Genomic DNA, 23,623 nt, shown 5'->3' with positions numbered 1-23,623 from the left:
GTGCGGGGTGGACAGTAAATGCCGTCCTTGGCAGTGATCCCACATTCCGAATGTAACATTTTTAAAATGCTAGACTGCCATGTCTGGTCATTAATGGGTACCCTGGTGAGAGGTTTTAAAATCCTGGGTTTATTTTTGATGTGTCGTGAAGCTTCCCAGTGAGCAACAGCTGATCGCAGGCTGGTCGGTGGAAGGCACCACAGGGCTAGAACTTGTCTGAAGCCAAGGGGGGCAGAACCAGAAGGATTTCAGGTTTGTTTGCTCCCTGTGTGGGTCAGAGCGGTAGGTTGAGGTTTTAAAGCGTGCATGGCAAGGTCTATTTTCATACATTAAGACGGTTTAAGGAGGGATTTGCGGATAATCACTTTTTAATGCTGGTTTGACATTCCAGCTGAAAGATCAGAATCTGCAGACATCACAGAAAACTGTTGGGCGACAGAACCATCTCAGAGAGCTGTGCACTGCCGCTGGAGCTGAAACAAGAGGGTGTGATTCTTGTGGTGTGGCCCTTCTCTACAGCATGCTGCTGGGATTGCTGAGGCTGTGTGACCCACCACAAGGGAGCCAAGGACCTACTCAGGGTGTGTCGGACCTGTGGGCACCGTGACATTGAAACTCCAGTGGAGTGATGTGTGAGCGTGGCTTCCGAGCCCAGGTAAGAACGTTGGTGTGAAGGAGTGGGTGGAGGTGATTGTTGGGAGCTTGGTAATGCACCAAGGTTGTGAGAGTAGCTGGGAAGGTCAGTCGAACTAGGGTAGGTGAGGGGAAACTCCTGGCCTTGTGAGCAGAGGGATTAGAATCCAAGGTATGTGAGGAGATGAACAGGAAGGGACCTGGCAGCACAGTGGTGATGTGGCTGAGCCACTGCCTAACATTCCAGAGACCCAGGTTCAATCCCGACCTCTGGCGCTGGGAGTTTGCACGCTCCCCCTGTTGTGTGGGTTTCCCCCGGGTGCTCCTGTTCCCTCCCACATCCCAAAAATGTGCAGGTTGGCAGGTTAATTAGCCGCTGTAAATTGCCCCCAGCGTGTAGATAAGTGGCAGAATTTGGTAGATTTGATACAAATGAGAATGTGGAGAAGGCGTTCGGGTTAGGAAGTTGTGGGTGTGCTATGTTGGTGCCGGAAGCGTGGCGACGCTTGCGGGCTGCCCCCAGAACACTCTACGAAAAGATGCATTTCACTGTCTGTTTCAGTGGACACGTAACCAATAAAGATATCTTACCTTAGAATAAAATGGAATTTGTGTAGGATTGGTGGAAATGGGTGCTTGATGGTCAACACAGACTCAGTGGCTGAAAGGCCTCTTCTGTATTGTATGACTCTGACTTTAAACATAATCTCCATCTCTACTGCACCCTTCAGTCTTGAGAAGTCCCAGAGTTCTCTACAACTAGCAAGGAACTTCTGATAAACACTGCCCATGATCTCACCTGACCAGGAAGAGCCAGAGTCTCAGAGCGAGTGAAGTTTACGTTTACTTGTATGTGCGAGTGTCAGTGTATGCATGGGAGAGCTTCACTGTGAGCATGTATGTATATCTGTGTGTGCGTGTTTCATTAAGCTGTCCGCTTCAGTATGTGTGTGTGTGTTGTTGCCAGGTGACATAATCGGGGATTGCAGCTGACCTTCACTCAGGTGAGATGACATGCAGTGTCTGATGTTGGGGAACTGTGCAGGATCGCAACATTTATATTGACTGTTTGTCAGTCCTGTTATCAGTTCCTCTGGAATTTCATTGCCCTTGGATCCCTGTTGCAAACATGATCCCACCTCCTGGGTTAATGCTCCACAGTGGAGACACGCAGCTGAGGGAATGTCGTTCCACATTGCATGTGCTGTCTTCCGGTTGTAACATTAGACAGGGGCCCTCGAGCTCTGTCACACACATCCTTCCAGGTGAGGTGGGCAGACACCAGGAGTCAGAATCCTGCCTGACTCTATTCTCACAAACATTCCTGAGCTGTGAACCCCTCTAGTTGGTTGTCTGAGTCCTGGTCACCAGCATTCTCTCGCACGCTGGACCTCCACCAGAGGGTGTGATATGTCTACACGTGTACCAATATTTCTACTTCTCCCAGAGATGTGGCGGGCTAGGGGCAAACACTCTCTGACTCAGGCCGGATTGCCTCGGGTAGGGAGGGGTCCTGTTGCCACTAATCACCCCAGGTTTTCCGGAAGAGCCTGGTAAGTTTCCTCCATCATCGGTCCTGGGGGTGAGACAGTGATGGGAGTTGGGATGAGTTGGCAGGACCAGGGCGCCTGCCCCCCAGTGTGAGGTGGATGTTTCAGTCCAGATGAGCACTTGAATTGCCTAGGCATGGGAATCTGTGGGCCAGGTGCTGGAGATGGGATTATTACGGATAGGTCAGTGGGCATGGTGGGCCGAATGGCCTGTTTCATGCTGTATGACTCCAACACAAAACTGCAGGCTGCAGCCTGGGAAAACCAACGGTGTAAACTGAGGTCACGAGAGGAGTCGGCTCCTAGCGTGGAGCGGCCACCTACTCCCTCCCCACCCAGGTACTGAAAGTGGAGATTAGAGTGGATCAGTGTAATCCTGCTCCGGTCAATGATGCAAGGATTGTGACAACCCTGGAACTCGGGTAATTCAATCACTTGTTTTCTCCTCTCAGACTCTGCCTGGGGTATGGTCCCCGAATGTACAGCCCCCAGAGGTGCCGACTCTCCCCGGGGTAGGGTACAGTCCTTGAGGTGCCGACTCTCCCCGGGGTGCAGCACGCAAACGTGCGGCCCCCAGAGGTGCCGACTCTCCCTGAGGTATTTCCTGAAGATGCTGATTCTTATTAAGTCATGTTTAAATATCGAGGTGTGGATAGAGTGGTCCAGCACACTGAGCTGCCAGCTGCTTGCATACTCCACATCTGGGGTACAAGGACGGAGATGAGCTGTGCTGCTGTTGGGACCCTGACCCTTCTGCCGGCCTTGTTGGGGTCTGCTTTGGAGGCTGCAACATCCCGCTGAATGAACCTGAAGAACTTACACCAAATTCTCTGGGAGAGAATCCCTACTCCATCGCACATTTCACAAGCTCAGGTTGTCCCAACACACTGCAATTGAAGGGGAGCTACTGTTGCAACAATAGAATACAGCAGCCAACTTGTGCAGAGGAAGATGCCAAGAACAGCACACTGAATGATCGGTTTCGCTGATGTTGGTTGAGGGTTTCAATATTGTGTCCAGGACTCCACTGACCTCTTTGAAATAGTGTCACACATCTTCTGCAGTGTGTGAGGGATGGCAACACTGACTCTGTGCTGCATTGGCCTGTCAGTTGAGAAACAACAGTCGATGCAGAGAAAAGCTACACACAAGTCCCCTGGAACTGGACACTAAAATATGCCTCTGTGTCTAACCTGTGCGCCCTGGGACTGTGTGATGGGACGGTGTGGAGGGAGCTTCACTCTGTGTCTGACCCCGGGAGTGTGTGATGGGACGGTGCGGAGGGAGCTTCACTGTGTGTCTGACCCTGTCCTGTCCCCATGTTGGTTCAGCAGACCAGGTGTAAGTGACGGCAGAGCTGTGGGTGTGTGGGGGGTTGGCAGGGGGAGGTGATAGTGCTGACTGTAAGTCGTTGCACAGTTAACCACCACTCCAGGTCTCCCATCAGCCTCCCTCCGTTCTGTTCCTCCAGATCTGCTGTTGCTGTGGCCCTGCTCCCTGTTCCCTCTGCTGCTCCTTTCTCCCAGGGATTAAGGTGTCGTCTGGGACCCGGCTGATGTACACGTTCTATCACATCGTCAGTTCCACGGGCTGCTGCCTGCTGATGTCCCGAACTGTGGCAGAATCAGTGCGGGAGAGAGTGAGTACCTCCCCTGGCTCCCAGCGGCACACAGACTGACACTCCAACCAGCCAATCAACTTCACTTCACTGACCTTCCTCCTCCTACTCCTCCCTCTCTCACCACCCCCAGTGCTGATAGCCCTCCCTTCCTCTGTAACCCACCCCAGCCCCTACACCACTCTCTGTCTCTGTAACCCACCCCAGCCCCTACACCACTCTCTGTCTCTGTAACCCACCCCAGCCCCTACACCACTCTCTGTCTCTGTAACCCACCCCAGCCCCTACCCTCCCCGTCTCTGTAACCCCCTCCGGCCCCTACACCCCTCCCCGTCTCTGTAACCCCCTCCGGCCCCTACACCCCTCCCTGTCTCTGTAACCCCCTCTGGCCCCTACACCCCTCCCTGTCTCTGTAACCCCTACATCCCTCTCTGAATCTGTGACAGTTGACAAAGAACGACACAGTCTAACCACACCTTCTTGTCCTACAGGTCACAGCTCTTCAAGTTCAGTTTCTAGTTCTGCTTAAACATGAGGAGGGTTTCTGCCTCCACTCAGTGGGGCAATGGGTACCAGACACCGGCACCCTATGGGTGAAAAAGGTTTTCACTTTCTCGTCTGACTTTAACTCTCTGTCTCCTGGTTCTGATCCCTCGTGTTTATGAGCTCAGTTGTCTCCACTCGGCTTCCTCAGTTCCAGAGGAAACAGTCCCAGCAACACCCTGGTAAATCTCTGCACCCTCTCCAGGTCAATCACATCCTTCCTGTAATATGGTGACCAGAACTGTGGACAGTGCTCAAGCTGTGGCCTGACTAATGTTGTAAACACTTCCGATGCAACCTCTCTTATATTCTGTGCCTCATTTAAGACGGGAGAGCTTCCTGTATGGCTTGTAACTCCCTGGTTACCCTCTGCCATTTCTAATGATCTGTGGACATACATGAATAGTACAGCACTGGAACAGGCCATTCGGCCCACAGTCTGTGACAACCACGATGCCAAACTAAACTAAACCCATCTGCCTGCACATGATCCATATACCTCCAATCCCTGTACGTTCATGTGCCTGTCTAAATGCCTCTTCAGCAGCATTATTGTATCTGCTTCCACCCCCTCCCCTGGCAGCCCATTCCAGGCACCCACCACTCTGTGTAAAACAAAATTATCCCACACATCTTTTCCCCTCTCTCCTTAAAGCTATGTCCTCTAGTATTTGACAAACACTCCAAGGTCCTTCTGTTCCTCCTCACCACTCACTATCCTCTTGTTTATTATATATTCCCTGCCTTGGTTCACTTCCCCAAACCCAGGACCTGCACTTCTCTGGATTAAATACTATTTGCCATGATTCTGCAACTCGCTGCACTATCTATTTCCTTCTTGTCTGTAGCTTTCCTCCTCCCTGTCAAACTCACGGCTGATCTTCATACCAAGCCTCCCAAATTACAATAAGCCAGAGACCCACTGACAACAATTTCCAGTCCCTGTACCCTTCACCAACACCCACAGTCTCCTCAATCTCTGTACCTTCCAACTCCTGCAAACTTCCCTCTCTCCATCACCTCCCACTGCCCTGCCAGACCTCTGGGATCCTCCTGTTCCATCCTCTGAGCCCCCTTGCCACTGGCTGCCTGGGTCCTGAGCCTTAAAAGTTTCCACCTCTCCCACCCCAAACCTCTCTACCCCTCTCTCCTGCTTTAAGACAGTTCCTTAAAACCACTTTCTTTGATTGAACTTTGGGTGACCTGCCCCAGTATGTTTTGTGTTGAACTTTCTTTCCCTTGGGATGTTTGAGCAGATGCTATGGAAATGCAGGCAGCTGCTGTGGTTAAAGAAACCCTAACCCCACCCAGGGTCAGACCGGGCCACACCCGGACTTCCCCATCAACAGGGAAGCATTCAAGCCCTGAGCACCCCAGGTCCTGCTGTGGACCCAGGCATCATGTGGAGAGCAGTGGGAACCGAGGTGTCCTCATGGCTCCCTTTAATGGCATGTGGAAGGTGCATTAACGCGGGCTGTGACAAGCATTCAGTGGACCGGTCTGTGAGAGGGGAGAGTGTCCATGGGCAGAGGCTGGGGATTCAGTGGGTGGACAGATCTGGCCATGTCCCAGCCTTGTAGATGGTGTGATTTCTTCCCTCTGGTGTAGGTGCCTTTCTTTAGAATGCTCTGTGAGCACCTCCAGCCTGGCTCAGACTGTGACAAGCTGATCGGATACTCAGCGGTCTACAGAGTGTGTTTTGGGACAGCCTGCTTCTACCTGCTGCTGTGTATAATCCTGATCAACGTAAAATCCAGTCGGGATTTCAGGGCTCTGATTCACAATGGGTAATAGGAGTTCAATGTTTTCCTCTGTCCCAGTGTTTCCCAGTGCTTGTACTTCCTCGTCTCAGTGTTTCCCAGTGCTTGTACTTCCTCGTCCCAGTGTTTCCCAGTGCTTGTACTTCCTCGTCTCAGTGCTTCCCAGTGTCGTACTTCCTCGTCCCAGTGTTTCCCAGTGCTTGTACTTCCTCGTCCCAGTGTTTCCCAGTGCTTGTACTTCCTCGTCCTAGTGTTTCCCAGTGTTGCTCACTATTTTTCCCCCTCTCCCTCTGTTTCTCTCGCTCCCCCTGCAGGTTCTGGTTTCTGAAGTTCCTGATCCTAGTCGGTATTTCTGCAGCTGCCTTTTTCATTCCGGACGAATCATTTCTCCACGGTGAGTGAAGCTGACGAAGGGGGTTCCCTTATTTCTTCTGCCCCCCCCCAAAGGCAACCTCCCTGTTGGAGGAGGGTTCTGACAGCCCCAACCACCTCCCTGTTGGAGGAGGGTTCCGACAGCCCCAACAACCTCCCTGTTGGAGGAGGGTTCTGACAGCCCCAACAACCTCCCTGCTTCATGTACAAGCAGGACATTGAGGTCCAGGGCGGATGGGGTGGTGACTGCCCTGTCACCAGACCCCGTCCTAGTGTTCAGACGTTGCAGTGAGGTCTCGGAGTGGTGCCGTGGAGCAGGGCTTTGGCTGATTTCCTCCCTGTCCCATGAAGAATGACGTTGCCACCTCCCCACCCCCAGGAATGACCCCCACATGATGATGGGGGCAGGCGTGTGAAGCCAGAAACCCAGGGTTCAGTAGCCCCATTTTAAAGACTGAAGAGCTGCACCTCTGCCATGCCTTGCACCTATGCAGCCAGTGGGGCTCCCCGAGGTACAGTCACTGCAGTAAGGAATGCGCCAACCTATTCTCGCACAGCAAGCTCCCACAAACAGCGCTGTGATCGATCAGATAGTCTGTGATGTTGAATGAGGGACAAGGGTTGGAGACGACCTTGTCTTCTCTGATTAGTGACCGTAGGGTCTTCTACACTCGCTGAGAGGCAGGTGGAGCCTCGGGGGAAAGGTGCTTCTGAAGGGCAGCAGCACTGCCTCAGCTTGGACATCTCTACTGCATCTGGAGTGGAACTCAAGGCCAGACTCGTGTCTCAGAAGCCAGGGTCCAGCCCACTGCTTCAGTCACTGGTCCAACGTGGGGATAGTTATCTAACTTGGTGGTTTCATTGCATCCACTGGCATTCCAGAAAGTTCTTTCAGATTTGAGAGAGTTGCAGACCCATGCAGCCCAGGCCTGGAGGAGATTTTTCAATCCATCAGCCAAGGTTCACCAGATACACTCCCCTTGGGCTCCGTGTATTCCCCTCCCTCCTGCACACCCCTCCTCTCTGTTGCTGTGATGTCTGGTATTTAGTTCAATTACTCCCAGAGAAACCAGCTGCTCGAGTACTCAGCACCAGGATAAAGGCAGGGAGTGTCAGTGTGATACTGAGGGAGGGTCGCACTGTGGGAGGGGCAGTACTGAGGGAGGGTCACACTGTGGGAGGGGCCGTACTGAGGGAGTGTCACACAGTAGGAGGGGCGGTACTGAGGGGGGGTCACACTGGGAAACGCTGGCTTGAGGATTACTGAGACGCTGTCTGCCCCTCTGGTAGTGACAAGAGTTCCCTGCTTTGAAGAGCTCTCGGACACTGGGAGCTGGGTTGTTCATGGAGATTCGTCACTCTGATCTGTCAAACTCTAAAGTAAAGAAGAAGATAGATTTGTGTTTCTGTAGTAACTAACAAGACCCCAGAGCATGTCCCAAACAGCGTCACAGTGAGTCATCCTATCGTCCACGCGGGGAGTAGTGGGTGAAGGTGAGGTCTGGGGTCTCTCCACCTGCTGCTTAAACCTAAGGGATCACATTATGCTTTACTGAATAAAACTTTCCGATTTGCTTTTCTCACCCCTCCCCTTGCACCCTGTATGTTGTGCCGTGTGATGGTGTTGCTATCTGTTGTTGTGTGGTGATATTACCTGTGGATCTGTTATCCGTGCGTGCGATGCAGTATGGCGATATGTTGGTCTGACTGGAGCGCTTCTCTTCATCATGATCCAACTCTCTCTCATCACCGTCTTTGCTCACTTCTGGAACAAGAACTGGTGAGTTTGCTGCACTGACAGATTAGCATTGACTTCCCCACAGAGACCAGCGATGTTCCAGAACCTCTGCCCGGGGTGCAGACCTCAGCCTGACCACGTCACTGGGCCACAGGTTCAGTGAAGCACAACTCCCCAGCAACAATGGCCTCCATTCACAGAGTGCCTTCCATGTGACAAGGGGTCCCAAGGGGCAATAAGGATGAAAGCTGATGCTCAGTCACACAAGGAAGTAGGTGACCAGAGACTTGATCAGAGGGAGGTCGAATGAACAGTTACACAGGGGGAAGGAGAGGCAGAGAGGTGTAGGGACAGAACTCCAGGGCGGAGATCCCCGGCAGCTGGAGGCACGGCCACCAGTGGCAGAACAATTAAACTCGGGCGAATAGGAGTCTGGAATTGGAGGATTGGGACAGTGCCAGTATAGGCAGTGACCGATGTGGTTGTGATCTTCTGTCCAAGCTTCACTCTGTGTCTGACCCTGCTATCCCTGCCCTGGGTGTGTGTGTGATGGGACAGTGTAGAGGGAGCTTTATTCTATTCTAAGCCTGTACTGTCCCTGCCCTGTGTGTGTTTGTGTAATGGGACAGGAGTGAGGGAGTTTTATTTGATCCCTGCCCTGTGTGTAGTGGGACATGGTAGGGGGAGCTTCAGAACATAGAACAGTACAGCACAGTACAGGCCCTTTGGCCCACGATGTTGTGCTGACCTATACAAACCTTATCCACACTCTGTTTATCCTCCTCTCCACCTCCCATAACCCTGTCTTTTCTAAGAGTCTCTTAAATAACCCTATTGTGTCAGCCCCGACCACCCCCCCCCCCACACCCCCTGCAGTGCATTCCAGGCACCCACCTGTGACATCCCCCCTGAACTTTCCTCCACGCACCTTAAATGGGTGACTTCTGATATTGGCCATTACGACCCTGGGGAAAAGGTGCTGGCTGTCCACTCTGTCTATGCCTCTCATAATCTTGTACACCTCTTACCGAGTCTCCTTCATCCTCTGTCTCTCCAAGGACAAAAGCCCTAACTTGCTCAGCCTCTCCTCATCAGACATGCTCCCCAACCCAGGCAGCATTCTTGTAAATCTCCTCTGCATCCTCTCTAAAGCTTCCACATCCTTCCTATAATGTGGCGACCAGAACTGAACACGATATTCCAGATGTGGTCTAACTAGGGTCTTATAGAGCTGCAACATTACCTCTCTGCTCTTGAACTCAATCCCCCAGTTAATGAAGCCCAACTCATCGTATGCCTTTTTAACCACCCATCAACCTGCATGGCAACTTTGAGGGATCTATATTCTAGAACCCCAAGATCTCTCTGTTCCTCCACACTGCTAAGAATCCTGTCATTAACCGTGTGCTCTGCCTTCAAGTTAGATCTTTCAAAGTGTATCACTTCACACTTCTCTGGATTGAACTCCATTTGCCACTTTTCTGCCCAGCTCTGCATCCTGTCTAAATCCCGTTGCAACCTACGACAATCTACACTATCCACAACACCACTAACCCTCGTGTCATCTGCATATTTACCAACCCACCCTTCCACCTCTTCATCCAAGACATTTATAAAAGTCACAAAGAGTAGGGGTCCCAGAATAGATCCCTGTGGAACACCACTGGTCACTGACCTCCAGGTCAAATACTCCCCTTCTACAACCACCCTCTGCCTTCTGTGGGAAAGCCAATTCTGAATCCACACAGCCAATTTTCCATGGATCTCATACCTCGTGTACTAAGCCTGCACTGTCCCTGCCGTGTGTGTGATGGGACAGGGTAGAGGGAGCTTTACCCTGTCTAACCCCTGCCCCAGGTCTGGGACTGAGTGGAGATAACTGGAGGAGGGAATGGGCTGGGGTCAGGGTGGTTGCGAAGTTGGTGGTGGGTTGTGGCTCCCACTTGGTGTGCGTTTCTCCTGCAGGATGACTGGAGCGGCGGACAGGAAGTTGTGGAGTCTTGCTGTGCTGGCGGTTACCCTGCTCTTCTACGTCATGGCTGTGATGGCCTTCTCCCTGATGTACAAGTTTTACACCCACCCGGCGGGCTGTAACCTCAACAAGGTGCTCCTGATCCTAAACATCAGCCTCTGCATCCTGGTGTCTGTCCTCTCCAGCACCTCCTGCGCACAGCAGAGTATGTACCCCAACCACCTGCATTTCTGTAGCATCTTTGCCTGGAACCTGGTCCCAAAGCCCCACAAGTTGGTCTTGGCCTCAATGGATCTTGGAGACCTAAAACTTCAGGAAGGGGGCAAGTGGGTTGGGGGTGGGGATGTTTTAGAGGAGCATCTCGAAAGAGATCTTGAAAGTGGCTGAAGGAGGGGAATGCAGGATCGGGCTGCAGGGGCTGAAGATGTGTGTGTAATGTTTGTCAAAGTCGAGTTTATTGTCATATGCACAGGTCCATGTGTACACAGGTGCACTGAACAACTTGCAGTAGCACCATGGGCACACATCTGATGACGTGTGTGAAAGTGTGTGTGTACATGTAGGTGTGGGCGAGGTTTGTGAAGTGGACTCTGGTTCTGCTCGGGCTGTTCTGCTGCTACAGCTGGTGCCCAGGGGCCGGACTGGGTTCCCCGGAGGGCTGGAGTCTGCGTTCTGTGTTCAGGGGCCTGGGGTCTGCATTCAGAGCCTGTGTTCAGGAGCTGTGTTCTGCGTGTGGGGCCCCTGGGGTCTGCGCCCAGGGGCCCGGAGTCTGCTCTGTGCTGAGCTCAGCCCTCTTGTCTCTGGTTACAGGACAGCCCCACAGTGGCCTGCTGCAAGCTTCCATCATCAGCTGCTATGTCATGTACCTGACCTTCTCCGCCCTCTCCAGCCGACCCCCCGAGACAGGTCAGTGCACAGCAGGATCCCAGTGCTGCAGGGGAGCCACTGTCTAAACCGGGGCTCTCAGGAGATGGGGAAGGGTCGCAAGGTCAGCCGCTGATCCTGTCCAGACTACTGTGTGGGTGGGGGGTCCTGGGATGGAGGGTGCTGCCCATCCTGGCAGCCGAGGGTCTTCTCTCCTCCAACACCACAGGTTTGGACTGGAGGTCCCACCATAGCGTATTCCTTCTCATACCCCATGGGTTGGTGTGAGGTGGTGGTCTCACCCTCTGCCCACCCACAGTCCTGTGGAGCTGCCCACGGACACAACAGACTGCCGAGAGTTCCCCACTCTCCTCCTCGGCTCCCACAGGTCTGCCTCTCACTGAGCTCGGGAGTTGCCGGCTCTGATGGATAAATAACCGAGTGTTGCAGTGGGTTGTAGAGACACAACCTCAATGGCAGCAACCCTGGGTTCACTCGCCACCTCCACCGCTCTGTGTGTGGAGTCTGTACGTTCTCCCTGTGACAGGTGCATTTTGTAGAACATAGAACAGGACAGCACAGGAACAGGCCCTTCGCCCACAATGTTGTGCTAAACCAATTACATTAGTAATAAAATGCCCAACTAAACTAATCCCTTCTGCCTGCACAATGTCCATATCCTGCCAGTTCCCTCACATTCATGTGCCCATCTAAGAGCCTCTTGAACATCCCTATCGTATTTGCCTCCTCCGCCATCCCAGGCAGTGCATTCCAGGCACCCACCGCCCTGTGTAAAAAAAAACTTGCCCTGCACATCTCCTTTGAACTTGCCCCCCCCCTCACCTTAAATGCATGCCCTCTGGTAATAGAAATTTCAATCATGGGGAAAAGATACTGGCTGTCTACTCTATCTATGCTTCTCATAATCTTATAAACCTCTATCAGACATTCCCTCAGCCTCCGACACTCCAGAGAAAACAACGCAAGTTTGTCCAACCTCTCCTCACAGCACATGCCCTCTAATCCAGGCAACATCTTGGTAAATCTCCTCTGCACCCTCTCCAAAGCCTCCACACCCTTCCTATAATGAGGTGACCAGAACTGAATCCAATACTCCAGATGCAGCCTAACTGAAGCTCGATGAAGTAGCAGCACGACCTCCTGACTCTTGAACTCAATGCCTCGACTAATGAAGGCAAGCATGCAATATGCCTTCTTTACCACCCCATAAACCTGTGCAGCCACTTTCAGGGAGCTGTGAACTTGGACCCCAAGATCCCTCTGCTCATCAACACTGTTAAGGGTCTTGTCATTAACAGTGTGCTGTCTCTTTACATTTGATCTCCCAAGGAGCAACACTTCACACTTGGCCGGGTTGAACTCCATCTGCCATTTCTCCGCCCATATCTGCAACTGATCTATATCCCGCTGGATCCTTTGCTGGTTTTCTACACTATCCACAACACCACCAGTCTTTGTATCATCTACAAACTTACTAACCCACGCATGTACATTTTCATCCAGGTCATTTATATACATCACAAACAGCAGAGGTCCCAGTACGGATCCCTGAGGAACACCACTAGTCACAGACCTCCATCTAGAATAAGTCCCATCTAACACTACCCTCTGTAGTCTATGGACAAGCCAGTTCTGAATCCAAACGGCCAATTCACCATGGATCCCATGCATCTTAATCTTCTGGGTGAGCATCCCACACGGGACCCTGTCAGATGCCTTACTAAAGTCCACGTAGACAACATTCACAGCTCTACTGTTATCAATCACCCTCGTCAAAATCAAGTTCATAATGCACAACTTGCCCAGCACAGAGCCATGTCCCTTGTTAGGCTCTGGTTTTCCAAATGCTCATAAATTCCCAAGAATCCTCTCCAGGGAGGACACGAAGATCTTGGTCAAGGCCTCAGCAATCTCACCTCTCTCAATAACGTGGGGTGTATACTATCAGGCACTGGGGACTTATCCACCTTAATGCTCTTTAGGAGACCCAACACTACCTCCTCTATCTTGAAATGCCCTCGCATGCTCCACACTGATCTCCCTACCTTCCGCGTCCTTCTCCTTGGTAAATACTGATGCAAAGTACTCATTAAGGACCTCACGCACATCCTCTGTTTCCAAGCATATGCTCCCTTCTTTATCATTGACTGGTCCTACCCTCTCCCTAGTTATCCTCTTGCTCTTGATGTATGTACAGAATGACTTGGATTCTCTTCAATTCTACTTGCCAAGGAATTTTCATAGCCCCTCCTGGCTTTCCTGATTCCCTTCTTGAGTCCCTTTCTGGCTTCTTTATAATCCTCGAGCGCTCTGTTTGATCCTAGCTTCCTGAGCTTTACATACTTTTCCTTTTTCTTTTTGACTAAATTCACCATCTCTTTCGATATCCAAGGTTCTCTTACCCTGCCATCCTTCCTGTCCATCCCCCCCACTTTCTGACCTGGTGCTCTGGTTCCCATTCCCCTACCAAACTAGTTTAAATCCTCCCAAGTAGCACCAGCGAACCTCCCGGCCAGGATACTGGTTCCCCTCCAGTTGAGGTGCAACCCGTCCTTCTTGTACAGGTCACCCCTGCCCCAGAAGAGGTTCCAATGGTCCAACAACCTGAAACCCTGCCCCCTGCACTAGTTCCTCAGCCACTCATTCATCTGTTCTATCAGCCTATTCCTGCCCTGACCAGCACGTGGCACCAGGAGTAATCCAGAGATTACTACCTTGGAGGTCCTGCTCTTCAGCCCCTTTCCTAACTCCCTGTACTCACTGCGCAGGACATCTTCCCCCTTTCTACCTGTGTCGTTGGTGCCAACATGCACCACCACCTCTGGCTGCTCACCCTCCCCCTTGAGAATATTCTGCAGCCACTCTGAGACATCCTCGACCCTGGCACTTGGGAGGCAACACACCATCCTGGTGTCTCTTTCACGGCCACAGAATCTCCTGTCTGTCCCCCTAACTATCGAGTCTCTTATCACTATTGCTCTACCTGACTTTACCCTTCCCTGCTGAGCCTCAGAGCCGGCCACAGTGCTGCTGCTGCTGCTGTGCCCTGATAGGTCACCTCCTCCCCCCACCCCCACCCCCCACCCCCAGCAGTATCCAAAGAGGTAGACATTGCTATGGCTACAGGGGAACCCTGCACTGACTACTTACTCCCCTTACTTCTCTTGGTGGTCACCCACCTATCTGAACCCTGTACCCTGGGTGTGACCACCTGAGTAAATCCGGGAAGCTGAAAATCTGTGAGGTTTTCAGCTTCCCGGATGGTCCTGAGTACCTCCAACTCCAGCTCCAGTTCCTTGAACTGGTCAGTCAGGAGCTGCAGCTGGGTTCACTTCCTGCAGATGTAGTCATCGGGGAGACGGTGAGCTTCCCAAACATCCCACATCTCACAGGAGTATTCCACTGCCCTAATTGCCATGCTGCCTACACTGAATCAAGGACTAAGGACTTACAGACAACAAAATAAAGACCTGACCAATTCTTACCTGTGCCTTCTTACTGAAACTTTTTTTTTGAGAAGAGCTGCTGGCACTCCCCTCACCTTGGTCACTTACTCGGCTTCTTCTCACCAAAGCCCAACACTGTCCCCAACTCTAACACTGAACCACCCCACTTAATCTGAGTTTTTTATTGGCTGCTGTCCATTAGCTAATTAGCCAAGTATTACTAACAGTATGCAAGTGTCCTGCTCACTGAAAAAGAACAAGCACAGAGACTCACCTCTTCTGAAAATTCCTGCCTCTCGTTCCAAGTCCTGGCTCCCACTCACTCAGTTCAGCCTCTTGCTCACTTTCCTCTGGGTGCTCCAGTTTCCTCCCACATCCCAAAAACATGCGGGTTGGTAGATTAATTGACCACTGTAAATTGCCTCTGATGTGCAGGTGAGGTAGGATCTGGGGGAAGTTGATGGGAATGTGGGGAGAATTTTAAAAAAGCAGGGATTGGTGTGGGATTGGTGGTCGGCACAGACAGTGGGTCGAAGAGCCTGTTTCTGTGCTGAGTTACTCTCTGACTCGAACTACAGATGCTGGAAATCTGAAGTAAAGACTATTTGCTGATATGCTCTCACTTTACAAATACGACTCCCAGTGGGGTTTGCGGCTCTTTCTAATATGGAACCGGGCTGGGTGACGGGGGAGCAGGTCCTGGGGTGGGAAGTGTGTGATGTTTCTCTTGTTCTCTTAGTGGAATATCAGGGGCAGAACATCACCATCTGTTTCCCAGGTGTCGGCAAGGATGGCGAGCAGGCAGAGGGCAAGATGATCACCATCATCGGAGCAGCTGTCATGTACTGCTGCGTGCTATTTGCCTGGTAAGTCCTGGAGCACATTGATTTGTCTGCACACATGCTCATAATCCTTCCTTCCCACGGTGGTCCGACTGTGGTCACGGGGGAGTGGATCACGCAGCGGTGTTGGGGGTGGAGTCTCTCACACGAGGATAATTGGAGATCCATTGAGCTCTGACCTTTGATAACATGGGTGAAGGTGAGAGCCCGAGTGTGTGAGAGCCCGTCGAGGTTGCTTGCGATGGATCTGTGCTGCTACCTGTCCTGTCCTCTGCTCAGTCTGCTCGCTCTCTCCTCTCCAGTAATGAAGCTTCCTACTTGGCCAAGGTCTTCGGCCCCTCCTGGATGCTGCGGGTTTACAGATACGAGTTCAAGGTCAGTGCCCCTCCCTCCACCTCCAGCGTCTCTCCCTGACCTCTCCTGCTTTGCACTTCCATTAAATTGGCCGTGTTTTGGATAGTGTGGAAGGTTGTCCCAAACTACAGTGGGAGTTAGATCAGTTGGAAAGTTGGGCAGAGTGCTGACAAATGGCATTTAATTCCAACAAGTGTGAGGTGGTGCATTTTGGGGAGTCAAATTGGAGTGGGACATCGACAGTAAACGGTCGGGTACTGAGGAATGTCAATGGACAGAAGGACCTTGGGGTTCGTCTATAGTTCCCTGAAATTGGCAACGCAGGGAGATAGGGTGGTGAAGAAGGCGTACGGCATGCTTGTCTTCATAGGTCAGGGGATAAAATATAAGAGTTGAGACATTAAGTTGCAACTTTACTGAACACTGGTTAGACCGCACGTGGTGTCCTGTGTGCACTTCTGGTTACCACACTATGGGAAGGACATAACTGCACTGGGGAGAGTGCAGAGGAGATTCACCAGGATGTTGCCTGGATTGGAGGACTTTAGTTACAGGGAAAGATTGGAAAGGCGGGTCTTGTTTTCCCTGGAGTGAAGGCGGCTGAGGGGAGACCTGATTCGAGGCATAGATAGGGTAGATAGTCCAAATCTTTTTCCCAAGGTCGGGGAATCAAAAAACAAGAGGGAACGGGTTTGAAGTAAGAAGAAGGCGTTTCAAAGAAGACCTGAGGGGTAAGTTTTTTTCTACACAGAGAGTGGTTGACATCTGGACCGCGCTGCCTGAGGAGGTGGTGGATTCAGATACAATCTCTACATTTAAGAGACTTTTAGACATGCACTTAAATAAGTAAGGCATAGAAGGAGACAGTCTAATGTGGGCAAAGGGGATTAGTGTAGATGGCCACAAGGCCGGCGTGGACCTTCAGACCTGCTGGGACCTGGACCTGTTTCTGTGCTGCACAACTCTGAGACTCTGACATCAGTCCCGGTGAATGGGGCAGGACCAGAGGAGCAGAAACCACCCACATACCTGCCTCACCAGCCTGGGGGTAGAACCACTGTTGTCATAAAGTGCAGCGTAAGGGGGAATGGGAAGGTGGGGAGGTTGGTGGCTGCTCATTGAGACAGCTGGAAAGGTGAGCTTTGTCCTAAGTCAAAGTCGAGTTTATTGTCAAATGTACAAGTACATGTATGTACAAGTGCAATAATAAACACACTTGCAGCGGCATTCCAGGCGCAGAGCATCAGATCCACAAGAAAAACATAAACACAACTTTTAGAAGAAAGAACACAATTAAAACAAAAAAGAAGTCCATAACCCCATTCCTCCTACCCAAACCCCTGACACTCGGGCTCATACCCCTCAGCCCCTCCTGCTTACACCCCCAGAGCTGCACAGATTGGATTCTCCTTGCATGTTCACACACACAAGAACCAGGCCATTCAGCCCTATCCTATCAGACCCGGTCCTATCAGCCACAGCAAAGCCAATCACCATCACCTGCTGTGGTTTCAGAACCTTTAACCTTTGAAAGTCTCTCCATCACTGCTTCCACACTCCCACTCGATAACGCAGAGCATTTCTCACACGTCGCTGAATTTTTTTTTGTTCTATTTCTCCACAAAAGCTTCCTCATGCTATTCTGGTTTTATTCCCAGTGTACACACTACTGTTTCCCATTACTGAGTCTGGCCCTCCACCCTCTCTCACTGTGAACTCTCTTTTCCATTCCAGAAAGCTTCCTGTTCTTTCTGCTGCCTCAATGAAGAAGGTGGGTGTATCCGCTTCCCCTAAACACTACTCAAATGCACCAACTCTCCCCAAAGGTGCCGACTCTCCCCGGGGTACGGTTCCTGAGGTACCGACTCTCCCCGAGGTACAGCCCCCGAGGTACCGACTCTCCCCGGGGTACGGCCCCTGAGGTACAGACTCTCCCCGGGGTACAGCCCCCGCAGGTGCCGAGTCTCCCTGGGATACGGTCCCCGCAGGTGCCGACTCTCCCCGGGGTACGGCCCCCGAGGTGCCGACTCTCCCTGGGGTATGGCCCCCGAAGGTGCTGACTCTCCCCGGGATATAGCCCCATGAGTATTTTTATTCACTGGTAAGGGCACTATATTTTGCCCATCTGTATTTCTCCTGAATCAGCAGATTGAGGGGGCAGAAGTGCCCCTTTGGTGAGTCTGAAGTAACCTGAGGATTAGTCTGGAGCAGCAGACTGTCGAAGGTTGAGGGGAGACCTACGGATGTTTATAAAATTATGAGAGGCATAGATAGGGTAGACGGTCAGAATATCTTTCCCAGGGTAGAAATGTCAAATACTGGAGGACATGCACTAAAAGTGAGAGGGGAGAGTTTAAAGGGGATGTGTGGGGCAGGTTTTTTTACATCCTGAGACGTGCTGCCGGGGGTCGTGGTGGAAGCAGATGTTTGAGGCTGTTAGATGCACGAACACACAGGGAATGGAGGGGTACGGATCATGTACCTGCAGAAGAGATTTGGTTTAATTCAGCATTGTGTTCACTACAGACATTGTGGGCCGAAGGGCCTGTTCCTGTGCTGTTCTGTTCTATGTTCTAAAGAACATCAGTGAACAGGTTTGGGATTGACCACAGTCCGGCCACTTCTCATTCTAGATTTACTTAATTCCTTGAACTATTCCCAGTAGGTGTGGTGGGATTCCTGCTCATCTCTGGGTCAGTGGTGTGGGTCTTTGGGTGGTGACCACTGACCACTGTCCCCCTCTGCATTGCTAAATTCTTTAATTAATTCGACTGGGTTAAATTTGAAGAGCCGTGTTTGTTCCTGGCGTGTGAATAGATTCCTTGGTGTGAGTTGGGAAAGGATTGTTTCCGAGGTGGATTGCTGGGAATAAATGTATTTGTTCCACTTTGTGTTCTGTGGGTCGTCCGACGTGCTGGGGGAGCAGAGCCCAGCCACGAGGTGGAGAACGTTGGGGGCCAGGCGGTGATCCACAACGAGCGCGAGTGTGTCACCTACAGCTACTCCTCCTTCCACTTCGTCTTCTTCCTGGCCTCGCTCTACGTAATGATGACCCTGACCAACTGGTTCAAGTAAGTCATGTCTCAGAGCCTCTCCTCATCCACTCTCGGGATGGGGAGCTCGCTGCATTTCCTTGTCTACCTGGCCCCCCAAGCCTGACAGAGCAGAGTGTTGGGGGTGAGCCTGGGGCCAGGCACAGGCCAGAGCAAGTGAGGACCAGGAACTGCACCCTCCCTGGAACCCATTACTGAGACGGGCTGTTACCACAATCCGCTGGTTCAGCTGAGATTCGCTTTTTTTTATATATGTAATTCCAGGTCCATTTAATTACTTGAATTTAAATTCTCCAGATGGCTTGGTGGGATTCAAACTCGTGTTCCTGCAACAATGGTCCCGGCTCTGGCTGCTGGTCCATTAACTTCACCACACCAGCCTGCCTCAGGAGAGGCTGTGTCCGGTGGCTGCACCTCACCTGCTGGGGAACCAGTAGTCAGCTGACTACTGGAGAGAGCCACACCTGGCCTCAGTACCCCCGACCGTGGAACAGTGAGCCTTGGTGGAATGTGTGTCTGTGATCGTTTGGGGGGGGGTGGGGGGGGGGCGGTGTCTGTGTGCATGCATGTGTTCTTGTTTGTGTGGTTCTGTGTGTGTGTGTGTGTGTGTGTGTGTGTGTGTGTGTGTGTGTTACTATGAGTGTGTATATCTCCTTGTCTGTGTGGTTCTACATGTGTTTATTTGTGTCTGTGTGTATGTATATGTGTGTGTTCTGAGTGTGTGTGTGTATATAGCCTTGTCTGTGTGGTTCTGTGTATGTGTTCTGAGTGTGTGTGTATATCTCCTTGTCTGTGTGGTTCTGTGTGTGTGTTCTGAGTGTGTGTGTATATCTCCTTGTCTGTGTGGTTCTGTGTGTGTGTTCTGCGTGTGTGTGTATATCTCCGTGTCTGTGTGGTTCTGTGTGTGTGTTCTGCATGTGTGTGTATATCTCCGTGTCTGTGTGGTTCTGTGTGTGTGTTCTGCGTGTGAGGGAGAGGACAGACACTGTACAGAGGACACCTCCAGCAGTCCCACAGCCAAAGGCTGGTTCGAGACCCTGAAGGGGTCACCGAAATCCTCCCATTTGACTACTGAACCAGGCCTGGTTTTCGTCCCTCCGGCTCAGGGGGTGGCTGTCGAGAGGTGAGGGTCTGGGAGGTGAGGGGGAGGCTGGGTGGGAGCATATGTTGCTGCTCCAATAAGGTGGTGCCCCCCCAGGTCCGAGGGGAAATGGCCAAAGCCACAGCCGAGCCATCGGAGTTCAACAACCCAGTGGCACGGTGCTGGTTGGCGAAGGAGCTCCCTGCTGCCCACACCGGGGGAGCGAGGGGAGGGTGCTGGGCAGAGGGGTGGGGCAGGAACTAGCATGGAGGAGTGGGCTGAATGGCCTGCCTCGGGTGGACGGACCGGGCGAGTGTGGCTATAACGTTCCTCACAGAACGTGGGAGTCAGGAAGCTCTGCTGGGTGGGTTTGCTGGTGCTTCCTGCAGAGGGTCTCTGATCTGTTCTACAATGGACATCCCAGTCGTGCTGTTCACACTCGGTCTTCCTCTGTCTTCCCCTCTTGCACCCTGTCCCTCCCTTTCTTTCCGTCTCTCTCCTACTCCCTTTCTTTGGTCTCTCTTCTCTTTGCTTCTTTCACCCTTGCCCTGCCTCATCTACCTCCCTCCAACTCCCTCCGCCTCTTTCTCTCCCCCTCTCTGCCCCCCACCCCCCGGTGCAGCTATGAATCTGCCACGCTGGAGACGGTGTTTTCCCACGGCAGCTGGTCGACGTTCTGGGTGAAGAGCTGCTCCTGCTGGCTGTGCCTGTTCCTCTACCTGGTCATCCTCCTGTCCCCCCCCTGCTGCATGTCCAGTGAGAGGCGCCGTGTCGTCCAAGCGAACTAGCCCCTGCCCCACACCCGCCCACACCCCACCACCAGCGTCTGAGCAGCCGGTGGGTCGAATCCTCAGTAACTGTGTGTGGTGGGCGGGCAGATTCTGACTGGGTAGGGGTGAGGATGAGGATGGGGCTACGAAGGGGTGAGGGTGGGGGTGAATCCAACCCCTGCCCTGCTGCAATAGTTCGTTGAAGAGCCCTTTGACCTCAGATGGAGCCGGATCAGTGACCTGTGACCCACTCAGTTGGTTCGGACCTCCCCAGATGAGAAGGCTTGGAGCAAACTCTTCCCCCACTGGCTGGGGCCAGGACAGGTACTGACAGGGTCCTGGGAAACACAGCCCACCCATCAGGGAAGTGGACCCGTCTCTGTGTGACGTGATGTGAAGCTGACCCCACACTGCGAACATCTCCTCGAAACGACCAAAGGCGTTGGACAAATGACCTCTGCAGGAAGGAAGTTCCGAGGGGTTTTGCTGAAGGATATCTGTTCCCCTCATAGGATAGGTGACCAACAAATGGCTTTCGGGTAGCCTCCTCGGACCTTGCTTAAGTCTGTGTGTTGTTGGGACTGGACAGGGAAACAGACCATGGGGAGCTGGATAATTACAGAACAGTATTTTTACAAACAGTATAATTACAGTACAGAAGGAACGGGGCTAGTCCACGTTCAGAGAGCCAAATGGCCTCCAGTCCTGAATCATTCTCCAATTTTATGAGGCTCCTTCTTTGGGACAGTCTGCCAGTCTGGCCTGGACTCTACCCTGGGCTCTGGCCACAGCCAAACACTGGTCCCTGTGACTTCTGTTGTCCATGGGACAGGGGCCCAGACTGAGCCTGTCAGCAGCGATGCACAGGGGGCAAAAAGGATCCCACAAGGGAATGTTCAGCGTTGGAAATCCGTGAGCTGGTGGGTCAGTCTCCAGGATTCCTGGAATGTTCTGTGAGCTCCCAGAACGCAGCGCTCCCACATCTGGACCCGTGAGATGGATCATGCCATGTCGGATGCATTAAATGGCCACACATCTGGAAAGTCTCACGGCTGGACACATTACGTAGCATCTCACAGCTGGATATGGGCAAGTTCTGCTGTAATGTTCAATAAAACAGTTGGAGCAGTGTTGTCGTTGGTGCTGAGTTATTGGCCAATCACAGAGCTTCTTCTCCAGGAGCCAAGCAACCTGGCGACTGGGTCATCTCTGCACCCCTCCCTCGTTCTACCCACTCGCTCAGATACTGTCCAGCGGGCAGTTGGCACCCTGGTCAATGCCAGGCTCAGCAAGAGATGGTCAGGGAGATTCCGAGCAATTCACCTTCCCTGGTTCAGAGAGTTATCCAGCATGGAAGAAGGCCCTTTGGCCCAGCTTGTCTGTGCCGACCAAGTTACCCAACTGAGCTGGTCCCATTTGCCTGTGTTTGGCCCACATCCCTCTCAACCTTTCCCATCCATGTACTCGTCCAAATGCCTTTTAAATGTTGTAAATGTACCTGCCTCTCCCCTCAGGCAGCTTGTTCCATATTCTCACTACTTGAGAAACTTGCTCCTTGGCTCCCTTTTAAATCTTTCCCCTCTCACCTTAAACCTGTGCCCTCTAGTTTTAGACTCCCCCACCACGGAAAAAAAATAAGCTATCTTTATTAGCCACATGTACATCGAAAAACACAGTGAAATGCATCTATTGCGTCGAGTGTTCTGGGGGCAGCCCACAAGTGTCGCCACGCTTCCAGCGCCAACATAGCACGCCCACAAGACTGCGACCGTCCACCTTATCTACGTCTGTCATGATTTAAGAAACCTCTATAAGGTCACCCTTTATCCTCCTACCCTCCAGGGAAAACAGACCCAGCCTTTCCAGTCTCTCCTTATAACTCAGACCCTCCCAGGAACATCCTTGCAAATATTTTTTGCACCCTCTCCAGTTTAATGGCATCCTTCCTGTAGCAGTGCGAACAGAACTGTCCTCTAACTGCGGCCTTACCAACACCATGTACAGCTGTAACGTGACATCCCAACTCCTGTGCTTAATATCCTGACCGGTGAAGGCAATTGCCTTCACCACCACTGTCAGCGAAGTGGTCCCATTCAAAGGGGGTCACCGCCTGAACACCCCAACCATCGTCAGGAAATTTCATCCGGACTCCCATCCCAGTCGGGGCACTCCCATGGGAGCATGGTCCACAGGAGGGGTGGTGCTGAGCAAGTGCTCCACTGTGCGAGAGTCTGCAGTCAGGGGATGTTAAGTTAAAAACAGAAAATACTGGAAATACTCAGCAGGTCAGGCAGCATCTGTGGGAAGAGAACCCGTTTATTTTGTCTCCTTCCCTTCATCAGAACTGGGAAGGAGACAAAAGCTGCAGGCAGGGGACGGGAGAGGTGTCTCTGACAGGACAAAACCAGGGTGACCGTGGGGATCAGCTGTAAACAAGGTGATCAGGTCAGTGAGTGAGTGGGAGCAGTTAGAGAGTGAGGGGACAAGTTATTGGTGAGGCCGCACTTGGAGCACTGTGTGCAGTTCTGGTCACCCTGTTACAGGAAGGAGGTGGTTAAACTGGAAACGGTGCAGAAAAAATCTACGATACCAGGACTGAGTTATAGGGAGAGGTTGGCCAGACCAGGTCCTCATTCCTCGGGGTGTAGGAGAATGAGGGGTGACCTTATGGAGGTTTATAAAATCTTGAGAGGCATAGATAAGGTGAACGGTAACAGTCTTTTCCCCAGCGTAGGGGAGTCCAAAACTAGGGGGCACAGGTTTACAGTGACGGGGGAAAGATTTGAAAAGGACCTGAGGGGAACTTTTTCATGCAGAGGGTGGTGAGTGTATGGAACGAGCTGCCAGAGGAAGTGGGTGAGGCAGGTACAACAGGGTCATTTAAGAAGCACTTCGATAGGTACATGGAGGGGCGGGGCTTGGAGGGATACAGGCTGAACTCAGGAAATTGGGACTAACTGTGGGCATGGTTATTGGGCTGAAGGGCCTGTATCTGCTGTATTGCTC

General features: G+C 52.1%; 1 protein-coding gene across 1 annotated transcript; it reads left to right on the top strand.

Annotated features, from left to right (window-relative positions):
- Positions 1-519: 519 nt before the first annotated feature.
- serinc4 (serine incorporator 4) lies at positions 520-20,689 on the top strand. Its single transcript, XM_052042601.1, has 12 exons — positions 520-655; positions 3,655-3,822; positions 5,953-6,131; positions 6,419-6,498; positions 8,163-8,256; positions 10,180-10,391; positions 10,997-11,092; positions 15,257-15,383; positions 15,662-15,734; positions 17,448-17,484; positions 18,637-18,784; positions 20,470-20,689. Exons 1-12 carry the CDS (start codon positions 629-631, stop codon positions 20,633-20,635), a joined length of 1,407 nt encoding a protein of 468 aa, XP_051898561.1. The 5' UTR covers positions 520-628; the 3' UTR covers positions 20,636-20,689.
- Positions 20,690-23,623: the final 2,934 nt, after the last annotated feature.

The sequence above is a fragment of the Pristis pectinata genome, chromosome 32, assembly GCF_009764475.1.
Source record: "Pristis pectinata isolate sPriPec2 chromosome 32, sPriPec2.1.pri, whole genome shotgun sequence".
Taxonomy (NCBI): domain Eukaryota; kingdom Metazoa; phylum Chordata; class Chondrichthyes; order Rhinopristiformes; family Pristidae; genus Pristis; species Pristis pectinata.
This window is presented reverse-complemented; position numbering and strand designations above follow the sequence as displayed.

Excerpts from the sequence above, each read along its gene's own strand:
- serinc4 (XM_052042601.1), top strand. The coding sequence starts at position 629 with ATGTGTGAGCGTGGCTTCCGAGCCCAG. Across the intron at positions 6,132-6,418 it reads AGGGCTCTGATTCACAATGG|GTTCTGGTTTCTGAAGTTCC; the intron begins GTAATAGGAGTT and ends CTCCCCCTGCAG. Across the intron at positions 8,257-10,179 it reads CACTTCTGGAACAAGAACTG|GATGACTGGAGCGGCGGACA; the intron begins GTGAGTTTGCTG and ends TTTCTCCTGCAG.